This window comes from Phyllostomus hastatus, unplaced genomic scaffold (assembly GCF_019186645.2).
Source record: "Phyllostomus hastatus isolate PE091 unplaced genomic scaffold, TTU_PhHast_1.1 phas_contig_86, whole genome shotgun sequence".
Lineage (NCBI taxonomy): Eukaryota > Metazoa > Chordata > Mammalia > Chiroptera > Phyllostomidae > Phyllostomus > Phyllostomus hastatus.
In genome coordinates, this window is record NW_025333977.1 from 83,393,228 (window position 1) to 83,419,759 (window position 26,532).

General features: G+C 38.5%; 1 protein-coding gene across 2 annotated transcripts in view; it reads left to right on the forward strand.

Moving 5' to 3' along the window:
* Positions 1-18,159: 18,159 nt before the first annotated feature.
* The window catches only part of GAP43 (growth associated protein 43), a 109,331-nt gene continuing 100,958 nt past the window's right edge, over positions 18,160-26,532 (forward strand). The window contains exons 1-2 of one of the 2 annotated variants that reach the window (XM_045851583.1): positions 18,160-18,419; positions 21,412-21,466. In XM_045851583.1, coding sequence (XP_045707539.1) covers positions 21,446-21,466 — 21 coding nt within the window. In that variant the 5' untranslated portion in view covers positions 18,160-18,419; positions 21,412-21,445. The remainder of the gene's footprint in view (positions 18,420-21,411; positions 21,467-26,532) is intronic. The other variant, XM_045851582.1, reaches the window with a different exon arrangement.

Sequence of the window (26,532 nt, forward strand, 5' to 3'; positions counted from 1 at the left end):
TTTTTTAAGTTTTAGTATGAAAAGATCTATACCATTTAAATAAAAACCCTGTACCCATTTTACTTATTTTTCTTTTTTAAGTTATAAGTTGACTGATTGAATCCTGCAATAATCTTCATACTAACCTTCCCTCTGGGGCATTTTTTTCTGACACCAAGCAATTCTCCATTTTTCTGACACAGATTTGGTGTCCAAAAATTCAATTCGATAGGACATTAGCTATGAGGAGTTAGTCCAGACTTCAGAGGTTAAGGACTCATTGTCACTTCAGACACCAGTCCTGGGCCACCAGTACTACTGACTAGACAGCAATAAATTGGAGTTCCCGTGGCTCTCTCCTTGGGTTCAATAATTTGTTAGAATGGCTGACAGAACTCAGGAAAACACTTCACTTATGTTTACCAATTTATTAGAAAGAACAAAACTCAGAAGAGCCAATGGAAGAGATGCATAGAGCCAGGTATGGGGAGCAAGGGCAGAGGGTGCACCACCCTCCCAGCCAGTGGATTGCTCACCAACTCAGAAGCTCTCCAAACCTTACTGTTCAAGAGTTCTTATAACTCAGCCCTACCTTTTTTCCCTAAGTTTGGGGGGTGGGGGTTGGGACTGAGAGCTCCCACCCTGTCATCCAATTTTTAGTTTCTCTGGTGACCAGCCTCCATCCTGAGGCTATCTAAGAACCCCACCTAAGCTGCCACATTAGCGTGAACTCATGTGTGATAAAAAGAGGCTTCTTAGGAATAATAAAATGCATTCCTATCATGTAGGGAATCCCAAGGGCTTTATGAGTTCTGTGCCAGAAACTGGGGACAAAGATTACACTATAACCCCATTCCTTTTTCTTCTTCCAATTTTCCATAATGATGACATATATACAAATTCTATAGAGTATTTTTAAAGCAGTTAATGAATATAAACTTCATAAAATCTTCAACTCTTATACCTGTTAGAAGAAATAATAGTAACCAATTTTTAAACTCTACAGAGAGTCCTTGAGTACTATTTGATCAATATCACATTGGTCCTGTGTGATATTTCCACCACAAGCTCTCCATGAAGTCCAGGTTTTTCCAGGCAGATGAAAAACATTTTGCATGGAGGAAAGTGTAAAGGCCCTTAACCTGGGTCAATCTACTTACAGAGATGGATTCCCCAAATGATGGATCATCTATTTATAAGGAGTAACATTTTCCCCTTCCTCAGGTTGTCAAATCTTTCAGAGACTTTGACATCTCTGAATTGCCCTGTTCATGGCAGAAAAAAATGGTATTTCTTTTCTTTCCCCTCTTATAAAATGATTTTATTAACTTGATTTGGACATACTTTAGGTCAAATAATACTTTCTGAAGATAACAATTATGGACTTTAAAGCTCAACATAAAATTAGTAGCTTCAAAATATTAGTCATATTCTCCAGCAACAGCATGATAAAAATTCAACTATGTAGAAATATAGAACTCTATGACTAGCTAGAAACTCAGAAATCATTTAGCCTAATATCTTCATTTTGTGAGAAAAATTGACTCAAGGTTAAGTGATTTGCCCAAGCTTACATACTTAACAGTAATAAAGCTAGAAATCAAACCATTTTTTCCTAAAACTAAAATTGTATCAAAGATAAAATCAGCTGTTCTCTTTCAACTAAAAATCTAGGCTTTTCTAATGCTTGACATTACTGCAACATGAATGATAAGACACAACAGTACAAATTGGACTAACAAGGACAATAGGGACAGATTCATAGATGGAGAGCAGGATGACAACTAGTAAAGGTGGGGGTTAGGGGGTGGAGGGATTGAGCAAAAGGAAAAAGGCTCATGGACATGGACAACAGTGTAGTGATTGCTGGGGAGAGGGGGATATAAGGGGACTAAATGTTAGTGGGAAAAAATTCAATAAAGATTTTTTTAAAAGACACAACAGTAAATCATAGTTGAGGATTTCAAACCTGGAAGCAGCTTTGTCCTGTATCTGAGCCAGCCCTCTCATTGAGAAAAGGAGACAATGTGTGAGAAGTGACTCTCCAAAGGCTTGTTCATGATGTCTGGAGTAAAATCCAGACAGTGACCGATTAACCCCCTGTCCCATCTCATTTCACAGCCCGCCCATAAAATTATGTGCTCCACTTAAATGTCCTTTATGTGTTGAGGTTTTAGTTATACAAAACCCCCTTCCAGTCAAACAGGAAAATTCAAATATGAGAAAATCAAGCTTTGTTTCAGTATTTCCATGACAGTTGACAAACACCAGGAACACAATCACCCGTTTCAGAGCTTCAGAGATCCTTAATTACCCTAAAGACTTCCTGAGCAAAAGGACTATCTATGTGTGGGAAACCAATGAAAACAGGAAAAAGAAGAGAAACAAAGTTAAAAATTAGTTGCTTTTTCTTCTTGTCATTGGGAACTTTTGGTCTTCTAAACATTCCTTAAGTTCCTCCACATGAGTTTTCAATATCAATGGAGCACAAAAAAAGAAAAGCTTGTAAACATCAGATACTGAGCAACTCAGTATCTCCCCACTCACTGCACATTATACCCCAGTGCCCACCACCTGGTATTTCTGTCTGACCTGGATATCCACAGCTCTTTAGGTTATGAAGATGGTTGTTTGGGTTCACATAGACTAAAGATAAGACAAAATCTATACATGGGACAAAAATTCGAGTCAGCTATGCTCATTGAAGTTCTACTGTCCAGAAGAGACAACCTCAGGAGTTTGAAACTTCGACTATAAAAGGCCTTGGACTGTTAAATTTGTTAAGCCATGTCAGGGGATGTGCCCAGACCATGGGTAGTTTCCGTCTGAAGTGCTTTCTTACTCACATATCCAGAGCCCACCCACCCATCTGACTGCCTTGCCTTGATCTTTGTCTCTTTGACTTCAAGTATCCCCCAATAGCAGCCATCTACCTGACCCCTATCACACCCTCACCAGCCCACCATTAATCCTTATAATCATTTTCCTGCTTCAGCTGGCTGGACCTGACCTTACCTGACCTCAACTACCATCTGCTCCTATAGTGGAGTCCGAGCACAAGCACACTGTATCTGTAATCCAGTTATTGCAGTGAGTCCCCTACCACTACCATTTAACTTGGTAATTGCCAAGCAAAAGTAACATGCATCTGAAAACCTGTGTTCATGTGCACATGCATACAAAACACACACACACACACACACACACAAATACACTCAAAGCTTATTGACTGATGAAAAGAGAATTCCTGGAAAACAAAGATGGTTCTTATTCTTCCCCACCCCCATCCCCCACCTTTTAACGCTGCATTTTTAATGTAAAACATTCTCTTTAGTGAAAAGATTTTTTTCAGGAAATAAGGTCTTACAAAATTATTTTCAGTGCCTGATGTACCAAGGCATTTAGTTAGTGCTGATAATTTTCTTAAATAAATCAGTAAAGAAAAAAATTAGTCTTTTTTTAACCAAATGCACAAACACACAAAAACCCAACTATTAGATTGCCAAATATTTAAACTCTGTTTCATGAAGTGTTGTGTAGACCCAGTCCAGAAAAGCTAAGGAGTACAAAACAATGCTAAAACTTAGTAGAATCTGATGACTATAGAAACATAGGAAAATTAAACCTGGATATAGAGTTAAGTATAATCACAGAGGGAAAATAGATTAATCCATTTGCAAGATATGAACATGCTGTATCTAGAATATATAGCCTAAGTATTTGAATATAGATTATAATTAATCCCAAAATACACAGGCAGAGATATATGTAAGATATACACACACACACACACGTATACATATATACACATACATATATAGTTAAATGTTAAAAAATACATGCATCTATTATATTTTTGTTTATGTAAAATGTAATTTATACTAGTGTTCTGTTTGAGTTAATACTTTCAAAGAAAAGTAAGACCAATTGGAAGACTCATATAAATGTAGCACAAAAAAGTAAAATAGAGAAAAATGGGTTTTCTAATAAGGCATAATAAGTAAGTAGGGATATAAAATAAATGATGACAAAAACAAAGTACCAATTGCTTTAAAAATCTTTAAAAACCAACAAGACACATTGAAGAAAGTAAAGTAGACGAAGCAATGATGAGGAGCAAGCTAGAGATAATCACTTGGGGAGTTGAGTATTCCTAAGTAATCAGAGTGGAGGAAATGCATTTGGACTACAAAAGGCACATAAACTAGGAGCCAGCATATGCCTGGCAATCTTGTCTGGGCAGCTTTACTGAACTGACCAAAATACTGCCAGTTTGTTTTGTTTTATTTTGTTTTGTTTTGTTTTCTGCCATCGTAATGGATAGTTACTGAGCAAATTGATTGTGTCATTGTGCACTTGGTTGGATTTGGTCATTAAGATGGATGAAATGATTGGACCAAGTGTTTCATGGTCTGGTGATCTTGGTCACCTTAATGACCCAGTTGTATTGACTGTGCAGAAACCTGACCACCATGCATTCTCTATATCTCCAATTGATATATTCTTATAATCCATATACTGTCCTTAAAACTCTTTCCATGCTTTCTCTTTTTTAAGTCTCAGGGAACTAAGGCACTGCTAAAGGTCTAAAATTAACACAAACCAACAACGTAACTGTATTAAGGCATACAAGTCTGTAAACATATTGTAGATAATGAATTCATGAATACCACCTACTACTAAGATGCTTTTTAAAAAAATATGCAAGATAAATTTTTCCTATGAAATTTATCAAATTAAGGTTTATAGATCCTAACATGCCTTTTATCCCCACCATGATATATTTTTAGGTCAAACATTAAGTGTAAATTGGATTCTAGCAACTGCAGGGTGCAATGCCCTGAGCACCAACCTGCATTCACTAGGGCTGCAGACACTAGAGGCTTTGCCCTTCCATCCTCAGCCAGTGCTGATTGAGGCCAGTGAGACCTTGAATTAAATCCTGACTCCTGGACCCGAGGCCCCAGAATTGAACAGTGGTTGTTGGGTTTTGTTCATGCCTTCCAAATATCCTTCACTCCCCCTTAGATCCAAGCACTGGAATTCCAGAGTAAGCCCTGGCTTCCTGGGAAGCTCATGTCATAGAACTACCCCCGATACCGGTCATGGCCACGTTATCTCACATCTGCCTAACCTCATCCTCCTTGGTTTGCAAACAATCCTACAGACAGTCATCCCCTCCTGCATTTCCCACTCTGAAATGCAGTACATCTGGCCAGGACCTGAATGCCCCTAGCACCTGTCAGCCCTCCACTCCAGGAACTGGAATCTTGCCCAAAGACAGTTTCTGGCAGGGATTCTACAACATATGGGTACAACTCCCAGAATCATAACTGCCACCTGCCTGGCTCCCAAGGGCTCACTCACTGCTGTGCCCTGTCCTACCAGATTGGACCTTGTGCCTAAGATTGCTTGAACCATGCCTGAGCTTACTCCGTGATTCTCAGCTGGTCTTTGTCCTTGCCCTTTCTGGGACTAACTATATAGTCCATCTTCTTGGCTCTTGTTCTACTATCCTAATGTTTCCAATATCTAACATATTTCTTATGTAAAACCCACTCAAACTAGTGGGGGAAACATCAAACTGGAGACCAGAAAACCAGAATTTCTAGCATTGTTGCAAACATTAACTAGTTATTTTGGTTCAGTCTCAGTTAAATACACCAATGAAGGGTGTTAGACCACTTAATGCTAGAAGCTCATTTAAGTTCTAATCTTCTTTAAGTTCTATGAAAAGACTTAGGATTTGGTTTATAAATGTGAAGAAATTATGAAATGAGCATGTATACAGTTGATGATGACTCAAAGGAGAATATTATACATTCTATTTTGGTTCTGTTTAGTGTTATATTCATGATCTAGAAATGGGAGTTAGAACATGGGTATAATCTGCAACTTATGTGAAATTACATTAAATATTTTTCAACATTGGTAAAGGAAAATCACATAAATAAACCTAAAGAGGTTAGGAGAATATTAGAAAATATAAGATTTTTACCTACAAAAATGCCAACAAATATATTAGGGGAGAAAAATAACAAATCAGATGCTCTGCAGGTGGGAAAGGCAGCACAAACATTGTCCAAATTATCCAGAAACATGTTTGGTAAATTTTTTGAACTAAGAGAGCTATAAAGTAATGCAAGATAAAAATCAGTATGGACTGGGAAGCAGAGCAGTGATCAGAAATCTAATCTTATTCCCTAAGGCAGACAAGAGTTGGTGTTCAACCCCCTTCCCTCTTACATTTTTTTCTCACTGTGGAGTTATTCCTTTTTTAAGGCAAGGTACTTACTTTTCCAATCTTCCTACTGTCCCGGTATGATCATTCAACTTGGTTCTGTCCAATATGACATAGGATAAAATGTGCCCAGAGGATTTTGATAAAGTTGTTACGTTGTGATAAAAGGGGCAGATATCAGTGCTGCCTCTTTTGCTTTATAACTACTTACAAGTATCCATAATATCTGGAGCTGCAGCACCCACTTTACCACCAGATGCAACACACATAGGGTTAAGAAACACACAGACAGTTAAAGATAGCAGAGAAGAGGGAAGAGCCTGGGTCTCTATTAATTTTCTCTGTGAGAAGAATTAATGCCATCACCTACCACCATTTTTTTTGTTATAGAATACAAAATGACTTTTTAAAAAATCATCATTAATTGAGCTAATTACTTTCAGGTTCTGAAACTGTCCTGGTACACCCCTCTCACCCCTGGTTCTATATCAGCACAGGTACACATACACATACACTCCAAAAGATTCCACCCAATGGTGATGAGTCCAGTAACTGACAACAGTGCATCTATAGTAATATTCCTGGGACAGGAGAGTTGGATTTGAAAAAAAGATTTCTGTTTCAAAAATTAAAATGAGGAGAAAAAAATGATGAATTTAATATTGGTACATTTATCTAGAGTTGAATGTTGAAATTCTGGTTTGAGAATCTAGATGAAAAAGTACTGATCCCAAAAAGCCAACATCAGTTCACTAAGAATAAATCATGCTAGTTTCTACATTTCTTTCTTTGATTAAAGTATAAAATATTAAATAAAGAAAAGTTAGTCAGTGAACATATACTGAGTTACCTAAGTTATGCTAGGTTGTGTGCTAAAAAGTGCAGATGCAAAGATAAGTAAAATTCAATTCCTTCCTTTAAGAAATTTGTTAGTGTCTTAGTTTCCATGTAATGATGGAAATAGGTGTGTGATAAGTGCTTGACTGGGGGCTGTAAAAAAAGAATATTAACATAAGCAATGGTGGCATGAAGAGTGTGATCATGATTACAGAAGAGAGTATACATGTATTTTAGCTGTTAGAAGAATGAGAATTTCATCACTAAACACTCAGGAAAAATATTCTGTGGCTGAAGTCAGTATGTATACAGACACAGAGGTAATTAAGTCATAGGTCTCTTTGGAGAATATGGTGAATTCGGTGTTTAGTGGTGTCATTGGAGAAGTAGGGAGACAGGCTGTGTGGCAGCCAGGCATTTGGATTTTTCCTATACTTAACTGGGAGTTACTACATGTTAAGTAGAGGAGGTCCATATTCTGGGAAAAATGTGTTAGAAAGATGACTCTGGCTGTGGGTAGAAGATAGATTAAAGGAAAGAGAGACTACAGGAAGGGAAATAATTAGGAACCAATCACAAAAAAAAAATCAGACAAGAAATGAGAACCTAAAATATTGACAGCCAAAGGGTTGCAGGACTTACTGACTGTGGGTAAAGAGGAAGAAAGAGGAATTTCAGCACATTTTTGGCCTGTACAAGTGAATGAGTAGCACTCCTCTAAACCAGGACAGGGATTGTAGGAAGAGGTACCGGTACATATTTTGGTGAGAAGATGCAGGGGGAAGATAAGAGTTCATTTTGGGCAAGTGAACCAAACATATGGAGATCTGTATTTGAAACAAAATTCAAAAAAGCTACAAGGTGAAAATACAGAATTGAGAGTCATACAGAATGATGTGGTAGTGGTAGAAGCTGTGGGCAGTGCTGAGAATGCCCAGACAAGTGGTGCCCGAGGGAGAGAAACCTGACAATAAGAAAGAGAAGGCATCAGAGATGGAGAAGAAAAATTAGGAGGATAAAGTACCATTGAAACCAAGATAAAAGGAAATTAAAAATAAAACAAAAAACAGAAGTGGTTAGTCATGAAGCTGCAGAGAAGCCTTATAAGGTAAGAAATAAAAAGGTGTGTGTGTGTGTATGTGTGTGTGTATGTGAGTATTTCAGCAGGAGGGGAGAGAGAGAAAAAGAGAGTGGGTTCACACCGACAACTATGAAGTTTCTGGTGACCTAATTAAAGCCAATGGATTGGTGAACACAAAAGACAAATTGCCAAGAACTGAGAATTGAAGAGGAGGTTAAGAAGTGAAGATGGTGGGCAGAGGCACACAATAAGATGCAGAGCTGGGATTGAAGGAGAATATTTTATTTGTGAAGAAAGGAAAGAAGCTAGAGCCTTTTAAAGGATGAAGAGGAAGATTCCGTTGGGAGGAAGATGGTGATGATATAAGAGGAGGAATAGGAAAAACACAGCCTCTGAGGAATTACAAAAATATAGTATTCCAAATATGCAGGGGAAATTTCCACCTCCAATTTGCCAGGTTCAAGTGCAGATAAGTTGTAAGGTGGCAAGCAGCAAATGAGTGAAACTTCTGCCTGAATGCATCTACTTTCTAAGTGAGAACAAGGTTGTGGTATTGCCCACACTGAGAATAAGGGAAAAGAGGGAATGGTAAACCTGAAGAAACTGTAAAAATTCAAATATACAATATTACAAATGGAAAAAAAAGAGAGTGGAGAAACAAACATTTTTAGGTCTGCTTATATGCAGTTTATATTCTAGGAGGGTGGAGGTTGTAGAAGAAGCAAGCAGATTGAAAAGACAAAAGAGAAGAGGCATAACTGATAAATTCTGGAGAAAGGGATCAACTTTGCATAGGGGAAGTGTAACCTTTTTTTCTGACATGAGAAGGAAGAAAGTGAGGGTTTCTGGACTTCAGTCATGCATTTCATAAATAATCTCTCGAGAGTCTTATGAACAAGGTGAAGAAATTAGGACCGAGTGCAAAAGCAGTTCAGTAGACAGATATCTCATTGAATCACAGCTAATTAATGGTTTGATGCTTGTGTGCAGGAAGGATTCTGTTTGCATGGCTAAAGATGATGTCCTTGGCCCCGTCCTGTCCTGGCATTTTTTAAAAATTTGATGCCTCAGATAGAGATATATAAAGCTTGTTCATCAAATGTGGAGATGACAGGAAGCCAGAAGGGATAAAGATGACAGAAATGTGGGATGACAGAATTAGGATCTAAAGAGTTATTGACAGAGTGAATGAATTTAACAAGGTGAAACTAAATAAGAATACAGACATAATATTTTACCCAGATAAAAAAAATAAAACAAAAGCTAATAATAGAATTAGATGATTTCAGGAAGGTGTGGAAGGTACTTAGTTAAGCAGCATGACACATAAACAAATGTTCCAAAATTTTAGTTGGAGTAAATAAGTGATATGGTAGACATAGCTGTATGAGCTTTTGCAAACTAACTGTTAAATTTTCAGAAATTTTTTTAAGCCATTTGTTAAAAAGAGCCATTATTCAAAATTAAACAATACAAACTTAAAATTAAATAAATTACATTTTAAAAGATACTCAAAATGAATCACTTCCTACTTTTTAATCTTTTATTATTATCTATACCCTTGGAAAGATGATCTTAACAGTGGTCAGAAATTAAAAATGGAAAGCTTTGGAAGTAACATGCTTTCCTTCAAGCACAAGATATTTTAACATTGGTAACATCAAATGGAGAATTGGAACAGATGGCTTTATAGATGTCATCCAGCCTCCTGGAATCTTTGAAGTTCAAAGGTATACAATGCAAATGACTAAAGGCATGTAAGCCCAATTTCTATGAGGCTGATTATTTGAAGACTTATTAAGAGAGAGCTCATATCTTCATTGTCCTTCAGACCATTAAACATATCCACACTGATGAAGACCCAGAGGATGACAATTTGTTAATGTGATGGAAGGAGACTCATAATATATCAGATATTAGAAATGAGGATGACAAAAACCTTAATGAGAGATTCCCTCAACGTAAGAAAGTAAACAAAAATTTTGGAGTCATTAGTCAGTAGTGGGGATATAGACAAGATGGCATTTTAAATAATTCTGTACAGTCTAAAGTAATGGATTAAAGATATATAAACTAATATAATTTCAGCTTTTAGTACTCAACATTTATATGTGGATTAGAGAGACTATGGTGTGAACTGATGTATAGTAGAATTACTGCATGCTAATCTTGTCTGGGAAATTCAGAGAGGAGTATTTTAATCAACGGAGAATTTTGAGAAGTCTGAATGGTGGAATTTTTCATTAAATTTTAGAGAAGTTTGACATTTTAAGGTGAAGAAAGGAACAGGGAACTTGGAAGTAGAAAATTAAATAACCAGAAGAGGAACTCTGGAGGATCTTACAGGTACCAGAGGGATTTAAAGGGAGATTTGATGAGGTTTATTGGGAATATGCATACATCCCAGAGCCTTAAGGGCAGAGAATGGGAACGTCTGTTCAAGAAAATTCTGTAGACAGAGTACTTGGACACCCTAGGTGTCTTCTGATGGCTTCACTGTGAAGAATTTTAATGTACCTGAATTTAGACATTAAAGGGCCAAGGCTGTTAAGCACAAAAGCTCAGTTCTAGTCTTGAAAAAATCACAATGGAGTGGGAAAAGGGAACATGGAGAAAATAACCTAAAGGCCTGAATGACAGGATGAGCTGCTCTCTTAAAATGAGGGTTGAAATCAATAATGTTTAAGTAAAATCTATCACTACTTCAAGCCAATGTGAGCAAATTAAGTAATAAGAAGCTATATATCTAAAATTTCTTTTATTATCCAACTCTAAATTATATAGTATATAAAACCTCCCAACACTGTTCAGTTTATAGAAAATAGTAAAAGCATTGTCATCATAAGACACGAGAGAAGATAAAATATTACGAGTTAAGGGAAATTGTCTTTGAAGAAGGACATCTCCCTAATTCCCCTGCATGGTGATGGTTAATGGAACCCAAGCATTTAATGGAACCCAAGTGAGAGCTTCATGTTTGGAGCCCACCAGGAGGGCTATGTTTTGTCATTTCTCCAAGCCATGTGCACTCCAGAAAGGTTAGAATGGGACAAATTGAGTGTATGAGTGGGGATGGTGAGAAACATAGCCATGTCTATGTAGAAAGACATAATTACAGATTGAAACAATTGGAGATCCTGAAAGCTAATGTTTGAAATTTAGTTCAAACAGCCTTCCTCCCTCCATCTCCCCCTTCTTCTCTCTCTTTCTCCCACCCTCTTATTCTTCTTTAACAATTCTTTGTTGAAGACTTACTGTCTCCGAACTCAATACTAAAAGACAGAAGCAAATTTTCAGCTTAATATTCTGGGCTCCTCATGTGCATGGACCATATGCTGCATGTTTGTACATTTGTATAAAATTTGAAATAGTAATTTTTTTTAATAGCATTCCTTTAAGATTCCTATTTATTTCCAAACAAACCTTCCCTCTGTAACACTTCCCTCGTGTCAGATTGTTCTGAATGGCTGTAGGGAGTTTGAGGAACCAGGTAAGTTGAGTTTGTATTGGTGTGTGTATTGTATTGTAAATGTATTTAGATTGGATTTATGAGATATATCTATGTTGTTCCTAGGGACTTTTATGTAGAGTTAAGTTAAAGCAAGCCATCCGTGACTTCAAGGAATACAACGTGCCAACTCATGGGGCTTGCCAACCTGAAGTGTAGGACCAGAGGTTAAATTACAATGTAAACATCACCTGGCCTGCATAATGTGGCACCTGAGTCATAGATAAAAATGAGAAACAAAGCTTGAAATGTATGAAGCCAAAAGGTAGTCTGAAATTTTTCCAGTCACCAGTTGTGTAAAATTTCAAGTGGGAGTTTCAGTTCTCACCAATGCCTGACCAAACCCAAAGTTCCTTCCTGTCAGGAATAAATTTTTAAAATGCCACACAATTCAATTGTAAATATATAATACATACTTTCTCTTTCCATAGCAATTGCTTGAAATAGAATTTCTCAGAATTCCTGTGTTTTGTATTAATAAATGCCTTACACCAAAAATACATCAGTACATGAGGTCTCATATTTTAAGCCTCCCGTATACATACTAAAAACAAATTCAGTCAATTGTGTTAGAGGAAAGACTAGATTATGTCTCCATTCTCCTTCAGAATATTATATTACACAGTCATTGTCACACAAAAAGAGGATCAAAGAACATGTAGCCAAAAAATAGAAATTACAGAGATGTGCTAAAGAGTTATTTTAAAATATCACATTTATTTTTCTGAATTGTATAGTATACATCAATTTTTGTGGTATATATCATTTAAAAATACATGACATGACTTCTTATTTCAAGTAAATATTCACATTCATGTTTCACTTGTATTCTTTTTCTTAAAGAAGTCTCCCCCAAATCATATAAGCTTTAGTTCCCATGAAAGCCATGCATACCCCTGCTAGAAACACCAGAAACAGGAAAATGTAGGGCATGGTGCTTGCCATTCAGATATATGTGTTCGGGGGATGAGGGGAGATGGGCTAAATAGTAAACTGTTACAATACTTCCAGAGGAATAGGAAAGAGGTGAGTGGAAAGTTCTGTGGTTCCTTCAGTGACCAAATTTTTAAAATGCTCTAATTTCAGGCTCTGATTGTATATTGATGGGGGTTTGTGTCATCTGATGGAATTTTTCACATCAGCTGCTGAAATAGTGATGTAAGTGACTGAGATCTGTTCACTTAGGCAATCACAACTTCCTTGAGAGCTGGTGGCAAGTTGAATCTTTGTGGGCTGCGTGCTTTTCATCTTCTCCTCCTGTGCCACCAGCACCTGGTTACCTCCCTGAGAGGTAACCTCCTTGTTCTGACATATTGGCTACTAAGAATTTCAAATGGCCTCCAGGGTGTCCTGGAGGGAAAAACTCTAAGAGGATTCAAGGTAAGTCTGGAAAGATGGACAGAGATTTAGAGTCCTAAAAATCATCCAGGTCCTGGCTTTAGACTCTTATCTGCCTGCGAGAAGCAGGATAAATTCTGGCAGTAAGGCCCTACTGAAATGCTATCAGCTTAATTAATATGGTGACATCATACCAGAAAGGCTCCTGTCCCTCTGGAGCCTGAGGCAGCCATGTCTGCCTGGAAAATTTTGGCAGGCTCAGACAACTTCTGAGCCTTCTCTCTTAAATCTGATCTGGTGTTGCACTTGAACATTTCAATGCTTCCATAAAATGAACACTATCAAAACTGACTCATCACCTTTCTCACAACACCAGGTCCCTTTCTGGACCTCCTCACATCTGAATTTTATAGTCTCATTCTCCAAGCTTCCCAAGTGCAATCTTCAATATTTTTTCTCTTTCCCCTGAATATTCTTCTGTGGGGTGAAACAGAATATGTAAAGCATAAAATATGTCATACCTGGAACATGCTAGGCACTCAACAAGTAACAGTTCACTTTCTCTTCCTGATCTAAGCATTAGAATGATTCCCTGTTCCTCTTACTGGACCCCATTACATCTTTCTCTCCATCCCATACTATATAGCTTCACACAGGCATTCTCTAAAATGTCTATCCTCACAAACATATGTCTGATCCTCTGTAGTGGGTTGCCTTGTGTACCTCAAAAAGCTGCATCCAAGTTCTAACCCTCAATGCCTGTATATGTAATCTTTCTTGGGGGAAAGGGTATTTGCAGATATAATTAAGTTAAGGATCTGGAGATAAGATCATCCTTATCCTAGATTCAATGACAGGTGTCCTTATAAAAAGAGGTGCAAGCCATCTGGGAAGAGGCAGATTGGAGTGATGATGCATCTTCAGACTAAGTAATGGCAAGGACTGCCCACAGCCACTAGAAGCTAGGAGAAAGGTATGGAATGGATTCTTTCTCAGAGCCTCCAGAAGGAACTAATCCTGCCTACATTTGAATTTGGACTTGGAAAAATATGAGAGAATAAATTTCTGCTGTTCTAAGCCTTCGATTTTATAGAAATTTCTTATGGCAGACCTAGGACATTAATGCACTCCATTATTCTGACCCTTCAGGTCCTTCTTAATCTGGGTGTGTAGCCTACCCTTCCAAGGTTCTCTCTTGGAAGGTTCTCCTTTACAGCTTCCCCTCTTCTGTATATTAACAGTCCATTGATCATGCTGTGATTATTTGCATTTTACCTTTTCTAATGTGATGCCTTTCCCTTCTCTAAAATTCATTGTTCTTTCTCCACTCATTCAAATCCCAATCATGAAATGAAAGACCTACCCTGGTCCACAGTGATTTCTTTCCTATTCTGAATTCTTATAACACACATTTGGCATCAAATCCTGTTTAATTAAAACAGCATTTGTTTTGCTTTTCATCTATGTGTATCTCCTTGAGGGCAGGATGTTTTTGCAACACAGAAGATGTTGAATATATGAATAAAGTCAGAAAGTACTGATAGAGAATGCAGGTTTTTGGGCTGAATTGTGCCCCCCACCCCTGCAAAAAAAGAATCATATGTTCAAGACCTAAATCCAGTACCTCAGAATGTGACTGACTACATTTAGAAATAGGGCCTTTAAAGAGATAATTAAGGTTAAATGAGGTCATGTGTGTGGGCTGTAATCCAGTCAGACTGATGTCCTTTGGTAATAGGAAATTCAGACACAGAGAGACACCCGGAGTGACCATGCACAGAGGGACCACCACGAGACAAGGCTGTGTGAGGGTGGCCTTCAGTGAGCCAAGGAGAACCGTCGGAAATAAGTCTTTTCTTTATGGTCCTCAGAGGGAACCAGCCCTGCCAGCACCTTGACCTTGGTCTTCCAGCCTCCAGAACTGTGAGAAAATAAGTTTCTGCTGTTTAAGCCCCATAGTGTGTGGTATTTTGTTATGGCAGCCCTAGCAAACTAATACAGCAAGAAAAAGTTTAAGACTCAAAGTTAAAAAAAAAAAAAAAAACTCCTGGAAGGGGGAGTAAAAAGACAAATGTAGCCCTTAGTAAAGCCCAATACCTTTTGGGTTTATTAGGAAAACAATATCAATTTAGAGTGAAATTCAAAGAGATATGAGAGTAGAAATGGGTCCTGGCCTCTACTACTCTTCATCTTCTTTTAGAATGGTGTTATTGCCTAACCCATAGCCAGAAAATTACCCAATGGTCTCATGAGTTAATCTGCTAATCTAAAATTATATAAGGTCCAATCATGGAGTTTAAGCCTAGACATTTTCTGGGATTGGCTATAAGAGTATTGGATTTATTGGTGGGAATCAAAATAATACTGGTTATTTTATTTATATATAAAATATATATTGCCAAGATCACATAAAGTCTGCTTTTCTCTCCCTCATTCCTTTACCATCCCATAACTTCCTTTGCTTAAAGGGGAAAAAATAAGTATTGAAATTGATTCTATATTATTCAAATTAAATTTGGAATCTTGAGTTCCCTTCTGGGAAGTAATTTTCAGAGGCTCATGACAGAATGTAGTACGTCCAGAGGGAGGTATCCGAAATGAGCAGGGCTGTAAAGACAAAGGCCCCTGAGGGAGGTTGGAATAGCTAGTGTTTGGTCAGAGATATATGAAGGGCTGGCTACTGGAGGAAGGTATCAGCTTGCTCTTCATGGCCCTTGAGGTAAGGGCTGGGCCTAAAAAGTGAACCTTTCAGAATGCTAATTTCATTTTAACACAACAATTTTCACTACATTGTCTAATATTTTAAGGACCAGAAGTAAAAAGGTGTAGAGGCCCACTGAGTAGCAACGTATTTTAGTAGCTAACAGGGTTTTGGAGTTATAACTTTACCTCTTTTACCTGCATGACCTAGTCTAGGTACTTAATTTACTTAGCTTCAGTATCTCCATCAAAATAGGATTAATAATTGCAATGACCTCATTTAGAGTATTAGATGAAAAAATGCATGTGAACTACTGAGGAAATTGATGCAAAGAGGTGTGGCTTAACATATTTTAGTCACAAAATTCATCCAGGCTTATGCCTAGTCTTGCGCTCTAGACTCTGATTTCATTATGCCACTTGGGTCCGTGTTTTCTTCCAATGAATAAAAAGGAAAATAAATTATAAATGGGAGGGCTCAGGGCAGTGCATTGAAAGGACAGGAGTTGGCTTCTTTTTATGGCCTACTATGTGAGCTAGTGTTAGCTGCCTATGCTGGGCCACATAGTTAACAAAATGATTTTAGTATAAGTCTGTTTAAACACCAGAAAAAGCAATTCTGCTCCCTTGCCCTCAGTCCTTACCCCCTCTGCTTCTTTCCTTTATCACTCTCCTGCTCCTGGCAGGCTAGGTAGGGTGATCCTAATCCACAACCAGAATGTCTCTGATGAAGCCATTTCCCCCCTTCCTCTACCTTCTTCTATCACTTAAGTCCACAGAATGCTGATTTTGAAAGCTTGGCTCTGACTGGGCTCATTACATTAAAAATATTAAACTCAGAACCTAACTCTGTATTTTAATCATAATATATGAAAACTCAGAAGCAAATTGAGAATGAAAGACCAAGTAAGGCTAGATCTGAAGCAGACGAGGCCCAGGAAGACCTCTGGGGATAATTGATAATGATCACCCCTTGGGTGTCTGTTTCTCTGAGATAGTCCATTCTGAGAGGAGTGTACCTTGAATTTTGTTCAAATGTATTTCGCACATATTAAGCTCAGTGATACTGATAATATATATGATAATAAGCTGTCTGGTTGACACCTATTAAATAGGCTCATGTCTGGGAAGGACTAGAAAAAATATGAGCTATTTAATTGGGGATGCTTAGCATCACTAATAAAAAAACAAGAAATAGTTTAACAAGTTTTTTGAGATGGTACTTGAAAATTTCACCAAAATTTCAGAAAAGTACATCCTCTGAGGTAAATCTACTATGTATTGAGAATGGCTTTGTTGTGCTTTGCATACATGTTATTATTTGGTCTTTGCCAATAATAAGTTGGCATTATTACCCTTATTTTAGAAATTAAAAAATTAGGTGCAGACAGGTTGGGTAACATTTCCAAAATCACACAGTACTATGTATCTGAAAATTGTGTTGTTTACACTTCTTTAAAAGTCAGCTTTTTCTTTACATGAATTACAAGACCATAGGAGGAAGCGAGGAAGTGGGTTTCATGATACATCTCTGCTTCTCATAACAGATGAGTTTACTTTTATTCTTCTTGCCCAGATTGTAACATATCATTTGGATTACCATTAATATCATACAGACTTGGTGTTTAAATGTGCTCAGTTATTTTCAGTAAAATTCAAAGAAACTCCAATTTTCAAACGGGTGTATATCCATTAAGAAAAAAACTACCATGTGATTTTAGACAGTTGCTAATTTCTAAACACTGGGTATTATTTCTGAACTCATGTGTTTAGAATGTTAAAATGCAATATTTTTATGTGGACTATTTTAGAATGTTAGAGCATGCATGAGATATGTTTGTGCATATTTTGCCTTATATATGTTATTTATTTTAGGTAATATGATCACTGAGTACCATATAGATACAATGTATAATATTTACATGTTATTTTATTTTTTGAGAGAATTTAACCCTCACAATTATTAACTGTGTATAAAAGCTGAATAGCAGATATAACATGTTAACCGTACAGGTCTGACTACTCATTCAGAATAGCTGTTCTTTGCTTTAATGATATTGGGAAAAGAAAAGAGTTAGTAAAGAAATACAAGCATTCTCCAGGCCCCTCTTCCATAAAACACATTCCACCCAGTCTCCTGAACCAACTGGAATATCCTTCTCTGCCCTCACCCCAACACCCTCTCAACACAGCCTAAAAGTCGGTGGGTAATTGGGTCCAGATTGGAGATGTTTAAATATTCATGAGGCTGGCAGGGGACTGGGAGGGGGCGACTGTCTAGAAAGAGGGTGGGGGCTGGGGAAGTGATTAGTCATTGAAAGCTAGAGAACAATTCTGAGAAAGAGAGAGACAGGGGAGAAAAAGAAAGGTAGAGAGTAGGTGGGGAGAGGAAGAGGGAAGAGAGAGAGAGAGAGAGAGAGAGAGAGAGAGAGAGAGAGAGAGAGAGAGGGAGAGAGAGAGAGAGGGAGAGAGAGGGGGAGAGAGAGAGGCATGTGCAACGAGCAATAGCTGTGGACCTTACAGTTGCTGCTAACTGCCCTGGTGTGTGTGAGGGAGAGAGAGAGAGGAAGGGAGGGAGGGAGAGAGAGCGCGCAGCGCGAGAGAGCGAGTGAGCAAGCGAGCAGAAAAGAGGTGGAGAGGGGGGGAAATAAGAAAGAGAGGAGGAAAGGAGAGAAGGCAGGAAGAAGGCAAGGGAGGATACAACCATGCTGTGCTGTATGAGAAGAACCAAACAGGTAGAGCTAAAGATTTTTACTTCTTGCTGTTGTGAAATTACCAGAGCACAGTGTTTCCCTGTACAGGCAGAAAAAAAAATATTTTAACTGCTTCTGCTCTGGCCATGGTGCTCTCTTTTCCTTAGCATATGGTAACTGCCGGTTGCATCCCAGCTTTTATTCTCTTCTGTCTCTTATGCTCTGGTTTTGAATTGCTGCTACTAATTAAGATGAGGTTAGAAAAAAATATGCCGGTTTGGCTAGAAATACGATGGTGGGGGGTGCTATTAGTAAATGTTTAGCATTTCAGGTCTGGTTTTGCTGGTGTGAATGTAGAAATGGGTGTGGGGGAAAAGATGAGGGCTCTATCTACAAGAGGGGGAGGCAACCCTTTATATTTGCAAAAAGCAGGCTGAAAGAATGACATTCAGTAATGAGTATTGCTTGTTCTGTCTCACAATTTTCTCACATGTGCTGCGGGAGAAGCCTTCCTTCCTATACGCCTGAGCTTCAAATGGGCGCAGGTATTAATGGAAGAACATGTGAAGGTTTTATTTATTTATTTATTTGTTTATTTATTTATTTTTCAATGAATGAAACTGTGATTTGGGAGATGCTTATTTTTCAAAAAGAGAATCTAAAGGCAACGAGGGCTGAGGGACAAATTGTCCGGGTGGAAGGGGAAAATCCCCTTAGCGATTGTGCACCAGCTGGTCGGAGGAGATGGTGGACCACGCCCCTAGGAGCTTTGAGCTCGGATGGGATGGGAAAGACCAGCCGAGTATTACCTGTTGGAAATCAGGTCTTTCCTCCCCTTCTCTTGCATTTTTCCTGGGATTGTCAGTGGCCAGAGTGAGGCTAACATTCTAGATAAGCATGGTGACTCATTTTCATCAGGAAGAGGGACACATACAAGATGAGCAAGAATTCCAGTCCCCGCCCTCCTCCCGCATTGCCCAGGTTTTTCTTCCATTTCAAATTGCTCACTTATTTCTTGAAAGACATTTTAGAAACTTGACTGGAGTAGGGTGAGGAGGAACGACGAGTATGTTATTCCTCTGGAGCCCACGGTGCCCTGACATTCGCCGAATGAGGCTTTCAAACATTTATTGGAACACATTTGAGTGATTTTGGCGAAGGTTACGGGGCAAAATGGGCGAGGGTGTGCTTGTGCGTGAGTGTGCGCGCGCCCTTGGGAGGGGATGGCAGTCTTGGTCAAAGGAGCCCTTTGCAGATTGCCTTAGGGGTGGGGTGCAAGAGATAGGAATTGGGCATTATTCCTGTGCAGGTATTGGATATTGGGCAATTTGTAATACACTTGCTAATCCGAAGGGGGTGAAGGAGGCGAGTGGAGAAGAAACAGCCTGCTAGATTTGAACATTTAGCCAGCGCCCAGAAAGGAGGGGAGGGGAGTAAGGATGTAAGAGAAGGAAGAGGAAAGGGAAAGGAGACAGAAGCAGAGTATCAGAGCAGTGGGTGGAGAGACAAAAAGAAAGGTGAGAAAGAGGAAAGAGAAAGAAAGGAAGAAAAAGAAAGAGAGAAAGAAAGAGAAAAAGGGAGGAAGGAAGGAAGGAAGGAAGGAAGGAAGGAAGGAAGGAAGGAAGGAAGGAAGGAAGGAAGGAAGGAGCGAGCAGGCACCTGGGGTTTTGTGTGTGGTTTGTGTAGAGGTGTGTGGGGAAGAGCATGAAAGCCTTACATGCGGCACTTCCCTAAACTGCTCCATGGCTCTAGAGATTGATGCTTCCTTTGGCTCATTTTTCAAACCAGGACACTTCTCCTGGCCTTCATTCTAATACATAAATGCAATAGATACAGGTGGCTAGGTTAAGCACACTGTCAAGGAAATGTCCTGAGGTTGCCCCACTGATGAGCTGAGCAAATACAATTTAGGAAGGCGAAGCCCTAAGGAAGCCAGTGGTATTCATTTGAAATAGCTTTAATTTTTGGAAATAAAGATATGCTGCATCACAACTTTTTGCCACTTTATGTATACACTTACAAGTACATGCATATCCCCCTTTGACAAAGGAAACCAGGCATGATTTTTAGAAAGAGAATTGGGGTTAAAGGAATTCCCTTCCCCCAAAGGGGGAAGCTGCCTTCACTAGGGTGCTATCTCAGTGGCAGCCCCACGTGTTCAGTGGGATGTGCAAAGTGATGAAGCTGAAATTTTGTGTTTGGAGGTCATAGAAATTAGCACTAAATGTGTATAGCATCTGCACACTTCATATACAATAGTCACGCATGTACTCTGTATGGCTTCCATATGCCTGCTTGTGTTTTAGCATAGTTTATATTCAAGAGAGAAAATGAAAGGTATAGAAAGTGTTCTATTTTGCCCATGCATTTTATAAACATGGGCTTCTGTGTGAAATGGTCCTGTTCCCTCTTTACCACTGCTGTATATCCTTCACATAAGTCAGTAGGTAGGATAGTATTAAATCAAACTGAAGGAAATAATGTATTCAGGGTGTGGGCTCCATACTATACTGACTGGCATTTATATAGTGTGAGTACTTAAGTCTCACACAGGTTTCCTGCTTGTGGGTGAAATGATCCTGTATCATACATGGCAGAATCTGATTGTGTTTATATTTCTTCTGGCATCATTTTAGCCCCTAACAGGGAATGGAACAAGGGCAAAAACCTGCAAAGGTCTGAACTCGGCCACACCCATAAAATCCAGCAGAAACATGGGAGGGGGCTGGAGAGATTGCACTTCCTTCCTCTTCCACTTGAGCGGCATAAAGAAGCAATCTTGGATTTCTGAGTTGTAATACATTGCCAGTGAGTGAGAAGAAAGCATAAATGATCTTTATTGACCATTAATTACCTACCACTGTAGATTATTATAGCAGGAAGAAGAGAATGGCAGTGGGGTGGAGATGGGAAGATCATAAAGGAATAGGCAAAAGAGGAATAAAATAAAAGAATCCCTGAGATTTTATTGGCTTATGATTTTCAAATATCTTGGGGCTAACTTTAAATAGCTTAATTACCATGTGTATTGCAGATGATGAAAAACTTGCAAGATAGGATCTGAGTCCATGAAGCCAGAAAACTATGAGGTATTTCCTTTGTTTAAAACTAAGGACTTTAACTGAAGTGTAAAGACTACCAATACAAGCAAGTAGCCCCTCAGCCCCCACCCTTCACCCATACCAACATCTGCCTTTTTCTTCATACAGCAAATAATTCTGATCTTAGAGAGTGTGATCTGTGGTTTAGAATTCCAACCTCTCCTTTCCTTGCAGTACTGGAAAGGTGTGGAAGGATGCCGCCTCGCTGCTTGATGCAGACAATTCCTCCTAGTTATAAATTGGATTCCTCCTAAATCTCTCTGAGCCACACCCAGTGTCACCCAGGGACTAAGTGAATTAATTAAATGGAGACATTCTATTGAATATAATTGAAACTGTTCATTTTTTTTAAATGCTGATTTCTACCACACATTTCCAAATTTAAACAGAAGAAGAAATCATTTAAAGGGGTGGTTTTTTTCTGCCAGATTATCTGGACTTATAGAGAACCTTAGAAAATGTATGATGAATCTAGAAATGTGTTCGTATCTGGGGAGTCTGTGATTCCTTCTAAGCCATACACAATGAGCTTGCTCTGTGTCTCATGCTGACAATCTGTAACTCTGGTCCCTCCTTCCCCACCCATGCTGAGGCAACTGGCATAAGAACACGTGGGGTTAATTTTTTCTCTTGCTGAGTTGGCACAACTATAGAAACCTCCTTTCATATTTTATGCTAAAGGGCAGTGCTCCTGTTCATGAAGAGGGAGATTGGCAAGGGGTCTCTTTTTCCTCTTTCCTAGTGAAGTTGTCAGTGATATGCTTGGGGCTGTTAATTCCACATACTTCAGTTTTACCTGACAGCATAAGAAAGGGGTGAGGGGGGTCCTTTCAAGTAATAGTAAAGCACTTATATTAACCAAATGTTCTCCTTGTTCATACTGGTAAAGTAAGAAAAGTCTAAAATCTTCCTCTAATGTTAAAGAAACATTTCAAAGGTTGCACATACCCAGGTCATCTCAAGAGAAGATACAGCATTCACTTCCCTATTAGCTGTCAGAGACCTTCAGGCAACCAAGCGTGTCTGCTGTCAATCAATGAAGTGACTGTGGGCAGGGATTCTCCTGTCTGAATTTCAAGTGTTGTCAGGCTGCCTCTGCACCATAACACTGAATTCTTCATGACTGTTTCTGAGGTGTTGGGAAAAGCACTGTACTGAGAGTCCTTAGTTTATGTCATATACTGATTCTATGATCTTGAATGAATCATAATCTTAAGCTTCATTTTACTCTTGTAAGATGGAGGCTAGAACACCAAATTCAAAAACAAACAAGCAAATATCCCACTCTGTTTGCTTTAAAGGGTTTTTGTAGGGATTACACAAAATGAATGTGGAAACAAAGATCAGTACAAAAGTTAAAAAAAAAATTCTGTCCAAGTTTTGCAATGTGAGATTTGGCTTAAAACTGCCAGTTGTTCAAGACTGTGTAGTGCCCACTACACTGTCTTTTTCTCATAGGGAGTAGTTGCTTCTGGTCACAGTTGATTCCTCTGTTTATGCTGTTGCTGCTCCTATTTTTTTCTCCAGAACCTCATTCCATCCTGCCCTACCCTCTCTTGAGATTTCATCTTCTCCTTTCCTCATTGCCTATGAATATGCTCTTGTCTCTTCTTTCTTAAAGGACCATCTCCTGACTCTCCTGTCCCCATCTCTACAGTGCTCTGGCTCACCCCCCTGTTAGAATAAAGTCCCCAGAAGTTCTCCCCACACTCACTCTCTCCTCTTCATTACTTCCCAGTCACAATTCCATCTACTTTAATAAGCTTCTGTTCCCATAATTTAACTGAAACATATTCTGAAAAAGACACCACTTCCACTGACTCTTCAGTTTGTCTTTTGATATCCCTTTGACATTTTATATTGTTGTCTTTACTTCTTCCTGAAATGTTCTCACTTGACCCCCATGACAACTCTTCTCATTCTCTCTCTCAGACAGGTCTGTCTCAGTCTTCTTTGTAGGCTTTTTTAATTCTCTTATCCCCAAAATATCAATTATCTTCTGGTACAGGATCTAGATCCATTTCTCCTCTTACTCTACACACCAGTTCTAGGTGATCTCATTCATGTTGAGAGTTTTAACCACCAGTGTGATTTCCAAATCTGTATACTAGCTATCTCTCCTGAGGTCCTGGTTCATTAGGTATCTCTAAGTATTTAAGGGATCAAACTGTGTTATATGTGTACAAAACCATACTCAGTCTTCAACTTAGTCTCCCTCCAAATTTCCATCATATAGCCAGCTTGCAAGCTCTAGAGACCTGGGAGTAATCATGAATATAGTACTTTTTTTAGAAAAAAACCCACATCCAGCTACTAAATTCTTAGATTCTACTTAAAAGAGATTTTGAATCCATCCTCTACTTTCCAACTCCACCACAAATAACCTGGTTCAGACTTTTACTACTTCTTATCTGGACAAAGGCAATAGCTCCTTACATGGACTTCCTACCTCCCTCTTGCTTTTCTTCAATTCTTCTTGCAAATAACACTGCACTTACCTTTACCTAATGCAAATCTTGTCATGTGATTTTCCTCCTTAAAATCTTGTAATGTCTCCTCTTAACTGGAAGCAAAAATACAAACTGCTCAGCATGGAAGACATGACCTTCTCTTGCTTACCTTTCCAGTGCCATCTCGAAACATCCTCTCCTCCCACCTGATGACATGACATACATTTTTCAAGCCTTGGTGCCTTTGGTCATACTGTACTCTCTGCCCACATTACATTCCCTCTCAACCAGGAAAATCCCCGTTTTCCTTCTAAGAGTTAACTCTTTGAAGCCATTCTCGACCTCCCTAAGTTGTTTCTTCTACTTTCTTTGTGACTATGCTATATTGTATAATACCACTATTCTGTCACTTATTGCGCTATATAGCACTTGTTTTGTTTTGTTTTTTTTACATACTGATGTCTGTACTGTGAGCTGCTTAAGGGAAAGATGAAATCCTAAATCTTTTTTCCTATCTCCAGTGCCTACTAGAATACAGTACATGGTTTTAACTGGGGATGATCTGTTTGCTAAATGGCTACGGAATGCAGTTTATAGACTTTCCATAAGTTGTGGCATATCTAAATAGATGAAACCACCAGTATACTTTTTCTTTAATCTATTGGCATTAAATTTTGAAGTGGAGCTGATCATCATTGGTTCTTGTCATTGACCTATAGGATAATAACCATCACTTATTAATGAAAGCAGGCAAAAAAATGAGCCCATTAATACTGTATTTCTCCAAACTACCATAACTGGAAATGTCCCTTTGATGTCCTCCTCCTCACCAATGAGCAGCATAGAGCCCCGTTCTCTGAGATTAGCAGAGTCTCAGGAAAGACATGTGGTTACTATAGTCTTGGGTCTTTTCATCCCCTTTCCTTTGGCCAAGTGCTTACTCTTATGGCATTGTTCACAACTTTTGCAAATAAACCTTGACTCAATTTCTTGCTATTCTTAGTTGACTTATTTCATTGATCACACAAAGTTCAAAATAGGCTGGTTTGTGCTCGGGGACCTGTATTCAAGAGTTAAGTTTATTTTCATTTTGGAATTCTTTCCTTTTCACTGAAGTATCCACATAATAATATTCTTCAAAGAGAAATCTTGCATGGAGGTAAAGGGTGGTTGAATGGTAAGTAGTTCTTCAAAAGTCATGTAAAATGAAGGAGAATCAGATCAATTTTATCTTTTTTAGGTTTAATAGGCTGAAGGGATTTGGATTCTGAAGTAGGTATATTGTGCCTGATACGAGGCAAATTATAACCACAGCTTCCCATGAAAATATTTCTTACTCCAGGTAGTATATTTTTCTCTGACTGAATTGGCATGGCCTTCAGAAGAGAAATAAGACAAAATGAAATTTGTCTTCAACTGCTCAAGTTGAGTAGTGTTTCCCAATGTCCATACTCTTATTTTATATCAGACACATTGTTCTCAATCTCTGTTTTGGAGTTATTCTATTTTTTTTGTCCTGCTTTCAAGTCCAGGTGTAGTTTTCCTATTGATTACCACTACCTCAGGCGAGTGTTGGGTGGGTAAGGTTATGAAAGAAGAGTTTTCAGAAAAATGTAAAACATTCCAAATGGGTATTTTAGACAAAACAGACATTGTAAACTGTATCTGATACCTATTAACTTCTCAATAAAAATATTTACTGAGGGAATAAAAGAAGTAAGGGAAGGGTCATCATGATGGGTCCATTAGGGGAGATGTTTGGGACACAAGACCATTCTCACATACCTCTTCAGAACTAACTTGGTGTAAATCCACATTCAACTCTATTGGTCCTCCTCACAAGGTGGTGTAGTCAAAGTTATACTTCCCTTTCCCGTCTGCTTAGATTAGAGTAGCGTACTTGCTGTGAGTTTACATTGTAGTGTGGGGGTTTGACCCTCCATATTCCCCATCTTTAATTATTTGCAGGCCTTATTTTGTTTGCTTAATGTCCTGTTTCATGTCTTTGTAGTGGAATAAACCCTTCTTCTGGGTTCTAGACCTGGCTCTGCCAATTGCTTGTCATGTGACCTTGGGTAAGTAACTCAATCTTTCTGAGCCTCAATTTATTCATCTGTGTAGTGGACACATTAAAAAATGCTCCAAATCCTGACTTACCTTTTCTACTAGGCTGGTTTGAGGTTCAAATAAAGTTATAAAAATAAAAGTGTTTTGCAAACAATGTGTTTTTCAACTACAGGATATTATTAGTTGAGTACAGGAATTTCACATATTAAAACCTAAAGTATTTATGGTTCTATGCAAAGAAGTACCCTTGCTCTCTGTATAGAAGATATAGATACATAGATAGACAGATAGATAGAGAGATATAGATATATATATCTTTCATTCTCATACCTTGTCTCTTATTCACTACAGAGTAAATATTAACCATGCTAATGGATGAGAACAGTATATCTTTGTCATGATACCCAAGATCAGTTAAAATGCATTAGAAAAATCCACTATATGTCTTTTTACTTTTTCTGTTTTAGTCTTTTTCTTCACCTCTATATTTGTCTTCTTCATTTGCTAAGTTAGCTGCTTCCCCTTCATCTCAATCCC